Raw genomic sequence first — 12,871 nt, 5'->3', positions numbered from 1 at the left:
TCTTCCAAAAGTTTTCTTTTCATGAAAAGAAATTATTTATTATTTTATTAAACATTTCTGTGAAACCAAACAGTCCCTCACGATAGCATGATGGTCCAACTCTTTGGGAGAATGGACCTCTTTTACTCTCCGTTGGGAGGTTACGTTTGATCGAGGGTGGTACCAGGGCCCGTTGCAGTCGCACCAGGTCAAACAATAACTGCGCCTTTCCCATCACATCCGAGTGAAAATGCATCTCATCCGATATATTCAAATAATTTTTATTTTTTAATATATATTTAATATTTATTAATTATTTTTATTTAAAAATTTTATATAATAAAAATATTTTTATCTTTTGTAAAAAAATTATAATACCAAAATATCATAATATTCACGTCGGATGCCATAATTTTTCTATAACAATTGAGATATTTCAATATTTAAAATTTTTAAATAAAAAAATTAATCTACAAAAATTAAATATGTATTAAAAAATAGTTGAACAAAAATATCTTTCCCTTATGACATCCGAAATAAAATATGACATCGAATATCATAATTTTTTATAAAATATAAATATATTTTTATCATAAAAATTTTAAATGACGAAAATATTTTTATTTTTTTAAAAAAATTATGACATATAAAATAATATTATGACATCTAAAATCAAAATACGACATTCGAGTTAAAAATATTTTTATCATACAAAAATTATCTTATAAAATATTAAATATATATTAAAAATAATGATTATATAGAACAATCGGATGAGATGGTGTACTCTACGTCAGATTTTTTTACACCACTAACGGTATATAAAGGATTACTTTATCCGAGTGAGCAATGGTCCATTTAAGAACGTTCGCAATTTTCAACAAATAAACCGGATACCAGGGAGCCTGTCGGCGTTTCCCTTTGAACAAGCTCACCATGCATAATACTATACCGAATAGCAAAAGCCAGCACATAATTGTATATAAGCTACTTCTTTAAATAACATGAGATGAAGCCTGTCATTACATATCATCCAGGAAAGTCATTGTACGCCATAAAAAAGGGGGACTTTGACGGCAAGGATATCAGAGTCTGGCATTTTCAAATTCAAGCACAACAGCAGCACACCTAATAATGATAAAAGGAGCAGGTAAAATAAAAAGATTAAATATAAAAGGAAAAACAAAGAAAGAAAAACCCAAAACACAAACAGAATGCTTCTTGAAACTTTCACGGGGCAGTAGACAGGTGAGAAAAGGAATGCCAAGACATCATGCGGCCGGCTGAGAACAGGAAATTATCTATCTCTAGTGGCGCAAATCAGCAGGACCCCTGATCGGCTATGAGGAACCAATATAATAGCAGCTACTGCTGTTCATCCTCATGCTTGGGTGCTTCTTTGATCTCATCTGCCCCATCATCCTGGAAATAATAAATATTAATTAATTGAATTGGACACTTGAAGTGAATGCGATCACACATTGAAGACAAAAATATAAGCTACTTATTTTGAACTTTCAAAGACCTGCATGTCTGAAGTCCACAAGGTAAGATTATCTCGGAGGAGCTGCATGATCAGGGTGCTATCTTTGTACGATTCCTCACCAAGCGTATCCAGCTCTGCAATTGCTTCATCAAATGCCTAACAGCACCAATTGAAAGGTAAGATTATATCTTGATAACACAACAAGACTCCATGAAATTCCCATTCAAGGATCTATGGAAAAGCTTGATAGCACAGGATGAAGAAAACCCAGGCTTAAATGATCCTTTACATTTATTTCAGATGGAAGAAAAAGCTCGACCAAAAAAGGGAAAATAATACTGGAACTTTAACCTGAAGGGACCAACAAAATTTTATGAAGTCGCCATAAACCACAAACGTCAATTAAAGCTTGTCTCAAATGAATTAGTAGAATAAAATGTTTCAAAATTTAAGTATAACCCTAAGAAAAGAGTTTTGGAAGAGAGAGAGAGAGGGGGGGGGGGGGGGGGGGGGGGGGCGGGGGGGAAAGCAACCCCCCTTAAATCAAATAATACCAGCATTCAAATAACATGAAAGACATCTGATTCTCAGAGGATCAGATTGTATCGATGTCAGATTGTTTAACATAATTATTCTGAAGTACTTGACTAATGCAATAACATATGCTATATGCCCAATTTTATAGTACATATTCAAACAAACTTTTTATTGCAGGCATTCAGATGACATGCTGATGGAGTTATTTAGCATTGGATAAACACAATAAGAAGAGTGGCACTGTACCTCTGATTAACCACAAAAGAAAAAGAAAATATCCTAACTATAAATGCAGTTGTGAAAGAAATAAAAATCCAAAACAAGGGGTCCTCCAATATTTGAATGGAAGCACTAAATAAAGAAATCAACTTCTATGAAAAGAGCAACATCTTCAAAATTCGAACCCAAATACAAATAAAGGAGATTCCCCTAAATATAAAAAGAGTAAGACCAAAAATGTTAGTTGCTAAGAAACTTATTAGCTTCCAACCCAATAGAATTATCGACTATTATAGCCCATCAAAGAACATAAGGTGCCAATTTCATTCAAGCTTGCCACAACAACTAAAACAGATATACCGCGGTTAAAAAGAAATTGCTCTATTTCTTAAAGAAGGAAATTGCCCTCTAAGCAAAACACAGCAGAGTCAAAGAAACAAAAACAAAAACCAAAACAATGATATCATATATGCTGAAAGTCAGAAGTGAAACGTGAAAGATTGAAAAAAGGGGGAATTTTTATAACAATAATCGACATTTTAACATCTACCAAACCAAGTATACATATAGACATGAGCTTGATGAGCTCAGATAAAAGACTATCTTGCCACCCATCATTTATTTAATTTAGTGCATTCCTACCCACCTTAAGTAAGCACATGCATTCACATTTGTCACATGCATCATTTAAAAACATACATCGGCATCAAATCACATCACATAAGTCCACTGCCATTTCAAAGGAGTAGAATCCAGGAACAGCATCGCTCAATATTTGTCATTCATCACATCATGCACAAATGTTTATATCTAATAATTAGAACAGAATGAGGGAACAACGTGGACACAGGACATTTAGCTATTTTCACAAATGTGTATCATTGATTGGCAAATTGTGGATCAAAAATATGAATCGAATTTCTATATATGAAAGGTATATTGGAAGTCAAAAATTAATCTAAAAGAAAAAATTCAAAATGCAAGAAATTAAAAGTTCTAAGATCTTTTGACTTCTTCGACTGATCTTTCAGTTAAATTTTTAAATATTTTATTTTCCGATTCCCACGGATGTATCCATTCACGTTTAGTTTAATTTAATTCATCCCCTTTACCAAAAAAAAAAAAATCTAAGATCACCTGCTTCGCGAGAGTGCATGCCCGGTCCGGCGAGTTCAAGATCTCGTAGTAAAACACCGAGAAGTTGAGGGACAGCCCCAACCGGATCGGGTGCGTCGGTGCCAGCTCCGCCACCGCAATATCCTATCACATCACATCAAAAGGATCACCCCAACAAATCATCACCACCGTCCATATCCAAAGAAATCAAATCAATAACCTAACCCTAGCAATGCTTGAGATTAAAGAAGTGGATCTTCGACACAGTTCCGAAACCCTAATCCTAGCAAGCGGATCGGATCACCAGATCGGATCGGAGCCCTAAATCGACGAGAGGAGAGAGCCAGAGAAAGACTGGAGACCTGGGCAGACTTGTAGGCAGCGAGAGTACTCTCCGCGGCGTCCTTCCTTTCGGAGCCGGTCTTGAACTCGGCGAGGTAGCGGTGGTAGTCGCCCTTCATCTTGTGGTAGAACACCTTGGACTCGGCGGAGGAGGCGGAGGGGATAAGGCTTGCGTCCAAAAGCTTGAGAATCCCAGCGCATATGTTAGTGAGCTCGGCCTCGATCTTGGCACGGTAGTCGCGGATGGCCGCGACGTGGTCCTCGTTGCCGCGGCTCTCCTCCTTCTGCTCGATCGACGACACGATCCGCCACGAGGCCCGGCGGGCGCCGATGACGTTCTTGTAGGCCACCGAGAGGAGATTACGCTCCTCCACGGTGAGCTCCTCTCCCTCCACAGCCGCCGAAGTCACCTTCTCCATGAACTCCACCATCTCCTCGTACCGCTCCGCCTGCTCGGCAAGCTTCGCCATGTACACGTTCTCCTCCCTCGCTCCTGCCATCGCCGCCGACCGATCGGAGAAGAAGAACAGGGAAATAGAAAGAAAGAAGACAGGGAAATAGAAAGAAAGAAGACGCAAAGGACGGCAAGAAAGCGGAAGAAAGAAGAGGAAACGACCAACGGAGGCGGCTTTATAGAGGAGAAACTTTTTCGTTTCTTTTTTTTTTGAATTTTATTATAGTTATTAGAAATCAAATAAACTGGGGTCAGCCGCAAGAAGAGGAGAAGCTGAACGAGGGGTTGTTATGGGGATTCTAGGCGTTGGATCTGCCGTTGATTACACAAGTATGGAAAATCTCGTCTGTTCATTTATGGCAGCGCAGCTAAAGGAAATTTGTATGCGGATGTTTCGATGTTAAGTATATGCGGGCCATCTGGGGCCGTCCGGATGGGAGGAGCTAGGCGTTCGAGGCCAGATTTAAAAACAGCTGTTTCTGCTAATGATCTTGTGACTTGTGGTGGGACCCATATTAAATTGGATGCTTATTTATATCTGTGGTAGGGGGAAAAGGATGTTTCTTAGTCTTGGTACAGGTATTCTCCGCCGTTCAGTATCTTTCTCTCTTTTCTGAATGTTATTTTTTTATTGATTATTGGTAGAAAAACTTTAGCCAAAGTGCTTGGATTTTATGCACTTTTGACCTTGCCAATAAGGTAAAGGTCTCCATAAAAAAATATTTTCGCATAACACGAACACCCCAAAGAAAAATTATGTTATTGAAATCCCTTGGATCCTGAACAGATGGTTATTAGCTCTCGATCGAAAAGCCATCGAACGCATGATCGAGTTTATGGAGACTCACACTAGGCAACCCCCGGTCACTGTTCAGGATTATGGGTCTAATCAATCAGAAAGGTCCATCTTGTGGACCCCGTTCGATGGAGTTGCACCGTGAGAAAGGGGAGAATCTTTTTAACGGCTTAATGTCCTGTAGATCCGTCCATTATTGGATCGAATGGTCCAGAATTTTTTTGCCGTTTAACGCTTAGTTGACAGCCAAGAAACTGTGATTCTGTGGAGATCCTCCGCAGGACGGAGAGGCAGGAGGCGGGCGGACAAAGTAGGGAGCGTTGGAACTAGGCTCCAAGAATTACTGTTACAATTTAAAAGTTAAATAAAAATAATAAAATTTTATTATAAAAAAATTGTGAATGATAGTAAATCAAAATGAAAAAAAAATAAAAGCCTATTGGATACCGTGCATATTTCTGTCCCTCATGCGGATAAGTATTTAAAAATATCATCTCAAGATAGGATAAATATTTTCCGTCCGGAGGAAGTTGATAAAGATTCTTTCAATATTCAAAAAAAAAATATTATAATAAAAAAATAAAATTTAGAAAGAAAAAGAAAGAAAGGTTTTTGGATAACTCACTTAAGTCGCAAGAAGATCTTTTTATGGCTAATCAATATAATCGTTTATAACCATTTATGGCTATTTGGATTTTTATTGATCTATTAAAATTTTTAATAAAAAGCTCGACAGTCAGAAAATAAAAACGAGATCAAATGTATATAACCATTGATAATTAGGAGCCAACTGTTAGAAATTAAAATCATGATAATCAAAGATTAAAGTATTTAACGATAAAATTAAAAAATAAGATTAAAATGCTTGGCGGAGAATTTTAGGAAAATTTTGAGTTTTTTTTTTTTGAATTCTATTCAATAATCTCCCATAAAACTCAAAATTTTTCAAAAATTATAAAATAAAATAGCATAAATTTCTAAATGCTTATACTATATAATGGGTAATATTACTTAACCTTACTTAGTATCAATAGTTTGCATTTGAAAAAAATGGAGTGAATCAGGTCTTGAACTATATTTTTTGAATTCGGACTTCAACTATCACATACATAGTACAGAGTTTCTTCATCACTAGTTTATATATTAGTAGCTTTGCATATGTATCTTATTTTTTTGCGAGAATTATTAGAAATAACCTAAATCTCATACCCATGGCCATATACAAATATTTTTATATAGATGAGTCCCTGCAAGGATGTGTGTAATATCATATTTCGAGTAACACCTCTCCAATCTCATTCGAAAATAAGCTCTTTCCAACCACTACATAAGAGTACTAATCATCATAGGAATAGAAAAGAGTCCATGACGACTATATCAAATAAACCACATGTACTTTCTGACCAATAATTAACTTGTTATTACCACATTGAATCTCCTTCAAAGGATCTCTTATCATAGAGGTTGAGTTTCCACTCTTGGAAGGTCCATTATGGGCAAAACATCATTCCCTCGATGACTCTAAGATCTTAGTCCTATTTAAACTTTTTATAAGGTATATTGATAAAAAAAATCTCCCCCCATAATTTCTGAGGTATACCAGAACTTAGTGTATTGACTATGTCCTATAATTTTCAGCTATATCATTAGAATAAATAAAAAAATAGAAGATATTTTTTATTACAGGATGTTATTCATCAATTATTAAAAAATGAGATTTGGGTTACCTCCAGTAACTTTCATGAAAAAATAAGATACATTACAGAACCACTAATGCATAGACTGACGATAAAGAAATTATGTACTATATGCGTGGCAGTTAAAGTTTGGATAAAAAAATATAGTTTAAGATCTGATTCACATCGTTTCCTTTAGATGAAAGCTATTCACATTAAGTAAGATTAAGTCACCTTACTCATTGTATAGTATAAGTATTCAAAAATTTATGTTATTTTATTTTATAATTTTTTTAAAAAAATTGAGTTATATATATATATATATATATATATATATATATTTTATGAATTATCTCCGATAGAAAGAAGCATGCCGGTCATCAAGCTCACTTTCTGCATTTTTTTATAATTTTTTTCTTATTTTTTACACCAGAATGTGTTAACCCTGCCTGCTAGTTTATGCCCGCCAATACTATCAAATCCGGAGGCTAAACCCTTGGACAGAGCAAGTCACTACTTGCGAAGTAGAAGATTTACTGATCAAGAATTGAAATAGGTTTGTTGTCACTCGGGATTAAACCCCCGATCTCTATTTGGGGCCAAAAGGAGGTACAACCCGAATTAAAATTCTATAGGCACTGTGTATGTTAGCAAGTTTACTAAACTCTTGCAATAGTTTCAGTCATATTTATCTAATTTATTGAATTAGGAGAAAATACAAGTCAATACTCATAAAATCGGTTCTATGATTCAATATATATCAAAACATAAGCAAATGTGAAGAGTTACCTAGAAAATTTTCAAATACAGCAACCTTATCTCTTTAGCTCTCGTGGAAACTACTCTCCTTTCCTTTATCTCATATATTTCAAAAAATTAGACTCAATATCAATAAATATCTATAATTTAATAGTTGACATTCGTATACAAACATTAGAAGAGAACTTTTTAATAGTAAGTTTTGCAAACTTATTTTGCTAAGAAAGAGTAAATTGTGAATGATAAATCCAAACTCAAGATGAATAAGTCGAAAAATAACATAATTTGGATATCAAGAAAAGATACAAGGACAAGGAAAATATACCCATGCAAAAAGAGAGTAACCATACGAATTTCTAGATAAAGTTAATAACACCAGCAGAGACCGGACAGCAAATAAAGAATAAGAAGTTTACCAAAAAATAAAATAAAATAAAAGATAAGAAGTTGTGGGGCTTTATCTTGTGCACGCATTGTCTATACGTCCTGGCATTTTGATTACCTATTGAATGCTTAGAGCCTTCCCAATAAAGGTCTAGGGGAAACGTGGTCCAAGGTGAATGCTAATGCACCGCCTAGCCTCCCTATTTTGTAGACCTTGCAGCTTAGTCTAATGGTTTGTCGCAGGAGGATGTGATTTGGTCTCTAACAAACTCATATGATACATGGGTGTACGAGAACACTCCTTCCATGGAATTTCTCAATTTCATGTGATTTTCTGAAATGGTGGCTTACAGGGTCAAGAAAGTATGACTCAAAAGCTTGGTGAAAGTGGCCGGTGAGCCGATTTATAGAATGAAGGATCCTGCCTCAAAAGCTTTGTCATTGTATGATGATTATCGTAATCACTTCAATCAAGGGAGTTAACCAATTCCTCAAAAGGCTTGTATGATCTACGAGGGCATTTATTTTAAAGATCCCATGATGCTTATTATGACTGACACCAAGGGAGTATTTGGTTATGCAAACGTAAATTTTTGGTTTTTTTTTTGGTCGTTAAATTTTTGGCTGGTTGAGAAACCGAAAATTGCTAAAATACACTTTTACCCTTGTGAATATTTGATTTAAAGATAAAAAAATCGCTTCCAGCATATATTGAGTAAATAATGTTGTTATATTATTGCTATTATTTTATTGATATCTAGTAGTCAAAATTATATCAAGCATGAATAATACTACTAAATAAAATATATTATTTAATTATTAGTGATTTCTCAATGTTTAAGTAATAGAAACAATGTTTTAATATAATAATTTATTATTAATATTCTACTAAGCAATAAGAGTATAATAATTATAATATAGTGTTTTTACAATATAATATCATAATAAAATATTTTATTTTATTTTAAAAATATAACGATGTATAATAATATAATATAATGATATCATCAATAATTAATTATTAAATAAGTATAGTAATTAATAAAATAAAAATAATTAAATAATATTTTAAAAATAATTATTGATTATTATAATAAATAATATATAACATATAATAAAATAATTATTATATTTCAAAATCATAATATTTTATGATAATATTATTAGTAATTATTATTATGATAGGATATTCGATAATAATATAATCTACCTATCCAAGGCCATTAACCTATCATCACTCGAAAAGCTCGATTGGGAGCCAAAGTCATTTTTTGTCACTTTAGTTTAAATAAACTTAGAGTTGCTTGGAGCCTCAGTAATTTTGGGGTTCTACTTTTACAGACCCGATAGCAAGTGATTAAAATTTCACTTTATTAATGTGACTTTTGGTATTTTGACGGACTAATTTCCATCTGAACTCATCATCAAATTGCATTCAATCAGAATCATTGCATCACATCATAGCATATTTATATCCAACCATAAATCACACTGTGTTGTTTCATCACATGACATAATCATTATAATTGTAAACAACCTTGGTAAACACCAAACAATCACACGGATCTTGCTGAAATGAGACTTAGCAGCAAATACGATCAAAAGCTAAAAAAAAATCCAAGGCAGGCAAATGCCTACCTATGTTTTTGAGAGGCAAATGTAGTTTCGACCGTCGAAAGACAAACAGGTTCTCTGAAATTTAATCAACAATTAAGAACCGCAAGAAAATTAGGCCCAGTCCAATAAAGTCGGCAACATTTGCAATTCAGACTTGGTTGGGGTGTGCCACACCCGTGCAGTAGTGCAACGCATGGGCGACGCGCGAGAGCCCCAGTGGCAAGCCACCGTAGCTGGCCCTCCCCCACAAAAAATTAATTTAATATCATGATGGGTCAATGACCCACGTATCAGATATTAAACTGATAAGAACAGATACTACACTTGATCTTAGCCAAAAGGCCGAGAAAGGTATACTTCAATTTGCTGCTCCTGCCTCTTTTTATGCTAGGAGCTCTTTACCCACACGTCGCATTTAGCCGATATGGGACTAAATAGAAAGGGTTTGATGGATTCACCTCTTTCAATTTTTTTATTGGTCACCCTTCGTGGTTTGGCGATCAAAAATCCGTTGTCACCGGCAAAGGCGTGAGTGTGTTTTTTTTTTTAAGGAAAATATTTGTATTTAAGGCAATGGATTGAGCCATTATAACAGGATCGTATATGGGAGAGAAAAGAAAATAAAATTTAATGTGACAATTTTTTTTTCTAATCTTCGGGATTACATGAAGGGCTTATTGTTTTACCAAACTTGTAGCAAACTGATGCAACGGTTAACAGTGATGACACACCGAACATACATGTCGATCGTTTATCTCTTTGATAGTGAAGTTGTGGAGATATAATTTACATGAGAAAGTTTAATAATTTATTCAGATGTGTATCAAAAAATACATTGCGTTCATATATTCCTATCATATTGCATTCATTATTCGTATCAAATCTCGGGATTTTATACCAATTCCTTTTCTTTGACATTCATGCCCATCCTTGCTTGTGCACGATTGGTCTAAGCTCACCAACTTCAAAACAAAAATTACATCATCTTTCCAAATGGGCATCATGTTTGAAAAATACCATTACAATTATTGACTATTAAATATGAAAATATTTAATATGACTTGTCTCACCTTTATAAAAAGTCTTAAGTTGTATTATTAGGCTTCATATGTCCGTTGGGTCCCATGCCAGCCTAGGGCCATCTTTTTCTAATGGGAAATGGAGGAAGGAAAAGCTTCCCCCGCTTTATAAAAAAGGTGGAAAGACTGCCTAAATGGGAAAAAGGAGGATAACGAGAGTACCATGTAGACCATAGCATCAAAATAGAGGAGCCGAAGAGGGTGAGATGTTTCTGTTGCTGTTCAAATTTTTCTCCAAAGTCTTATTACCAAAAAAAAATTTTCTCCAAAGTTTACAAGTATCAAGATAAGATAAGGACTGCTTTGATGGATTCATATCAAAAAAGGACTGCTTTGATGGATTCATATCAAAAAAGGACTGCTTGGATGGAGGACCTTCTCCTTATGAAAATTCTTGAATTCCTCTGATACAAACCTGCCAACGGAGATTAATGGTAAGTTAATCCCAAGCTCTTGTCGGGAAAGATTGGATTTTCCTACATTTTTAAGTTGTCTAAAGTGCATGAAGATTCAACGATCATATAACCAACTTGAGCTAAAGTTTGAAAGTGTACTAAATGCTTCCAGTAGGAAAGCACATAATTAACAAACGTGAAGAGGTTTCAACACTTGAATCACACATGGGATTTCCAAAGTTTACCGCTTAGCCCTTTTTCTGGTGAGAACTTCATTATATGCAGTCTATTTTTGAAGACAAGCGAAAGGAAGATTTTTATCTTCTCAAATACAGCTGCTCTTCGCATTACTATATATAAAATAGGGTAAAAAAAATCTCTTTTATCAATAATTTTATTGAGACAAATCAATCGACCTTCGACTCCGACTCTACAATAGCCGACTCCGACTCTACGATGGCCGACTCCAACTCTATGACCGAATACCGACTGAATATATTTTACCGACTCCGATTCTACATCGACCGACTGAACATATCGCATCTACTTATAAACGATTGACCGACCAACAGTCGGCAACTATCGATCAACAAGCAAACGACTTGATCAACCTCCAATCTAAGACCATCAGTATATTAGAGTTACTAGCCGATGGTCACTCGAACGTTCTATTGACATATTAATATTACCGATATATAGTCGGTCAATTTGCTCAACATACTTGTAACCATTACGAACAGTTATTAACTACATATCGCAGTAATTAGTGAAAATTAACGATCCACTAACTCTACAATTATGGTCCAATAATTTAGCACCATAAAAGCAGAACCATGTGCTTGACGATTACATCAGAATCATGTATAAAAGGATGGTAAGTGAACAGTGTCAGGAAGGGACTTCGGAGCCAAAGCTCTGCTACTCTCGATATTTAAATCTACTATTCACCAATTTTCTTTCTGACTTAAGCATCGGAGGGTCCCCGTCGGACACAACTTCGGTCTATGAAAACGTTGTTTTGCAGCTGCTCATCACCAGCGATAGGCGACAGAGATTTGGCCGCAACAGATTGGCGCGCCAGGTAGGGGGACGGTCAATTCCTAAATTCAGAATTACTAAATTCGACCAACTATTAAGTGATGGACGGTCAATTCCTATCGACATCAATATTTTGGTTTTCACTGTAAAAACCGACATAGAGAATATATTTTGGCTTTCACTGTAAAAGTCAGAAGATCAACTTTATCACGACACCAACTATATTTCAACTTTCACTGTAAAAATCAGAGAATCGACTTTATCTCGGTACAGAATATATTTTAGCTTTCACTGTAAAAGCCAAACTATCGACTGTATCTCAGTGCAGAATATACCTCAATTTTTCATTATAAAAATCGACTTCAACTATACTTTGGCTTTCACTATAAAAGCTATAATATCGACTATGCCTTGATACCAAATATATTTCGACTTTCCACTGTAAAAGTCAATTATACCGACTTAGTCTTAACTAAGCGGAATACTATGTCAATATGATTAAGATCGCATTGGAATTATACCGACTTGACTACGATCGGTCGAAGGATATTCGACTTGCCATCGATTATCAAATAACCTGACGTACTAATCCGACTAAGATCGGATGGAGGGTATGGCTTATTATCTTTTATCCTAATACTTAAAGTACATCAAATGAATATGGTACTAACAGATGATCCTATAACTACTATCGAATGTTCGGTTCGTCAATTGAGATTCGATAATTAAATGGTTACTCTATAACATTGCAGACATACAAAAAAAAAGTTTGGACTTAGAAAAAAGTTCTTTTCATTCATTGCAAAATTCGACTGAAGTTCGATTATAAAATAGTTTGATTACAAAAAGAAAGCAAAAAATTACATCGATCACCAGTCGTCATCTCCATCTCTTTGCTCCAGTGTAGCATCGACGATTTGAACAACTTCTGGTGTTGTTGGTACTGTCTACAGTCGGTGCGACTTCTTCAGCAGCTCCACCTTCGGGAGTAAGA

The 12,871-nt window shown here is 35.0% G+C and overlaps 1 protein-coding gene and 1 non-coding gene across 2 annotated transcripts; both read right to left on the bottom strand.

The window, feature by feature from the left end:
* Nucleotides 1-952: 952 nt before the first annotated feature.
* Nucleotides 953-4,291, bottom strand: LOC105041928 (14-3-3-like protein). Its single transcript, XM_010918997.4, has 4 exons — nucleotides 3,700-4,291; nucleotides 3,359-3,481; nucleotides 1,505-1,621; nucleotides 953-1,401 (listed from the first exon to the last, which is right to left on the bottom strand). The coding sequence occupies exons 1-4, from the start codon at nucleotides 4,177-4,179 to the stop codon at nucleotides 1,345-1,347; spliced, it is 777 nt and encodes a 258-aa protein (XP_010917299.1). The 5' UTR covers nucleotides 4,180-4,291; the 3' UTR covers nucleotides 953-1,344.
* A 5,232-nt stretch (nucleotides 4,292-9,523) lies between these two features.
* Nucleotides 9,524-9,720, bottom strand: LOC114914063 (U2 spliceosomal RNA). The gene has a single exon (XR_003800496.1). It is a non-coding gene; the product is annotated as a U2 spliceosomal RNA (small nuclear RNA).
* Between the last annotated feature and the right edge of the window lie 3,151 nt (nucleotides 9,721-12,871).

This window comes from Elaeis guineensis, chromosome 3 (assembly GCF_000442705.2).
Source record: "Elaeis guineensis isolate ETL-2024a chromosome 3, EG11, whole genome shotgun sequence".
Lineage (NCBI taxonomy): Eukaryota > Viridiplantae > Streptophyta > Magnoliopsida > Arecales > Arecaceae > Elaeis > Elaeis guineensis.
The sequence above is the reverse complement of the archived record's forward strand: the minus strand, read 5'-3'. Positions and strand labels throughout refer to the sequence as shown.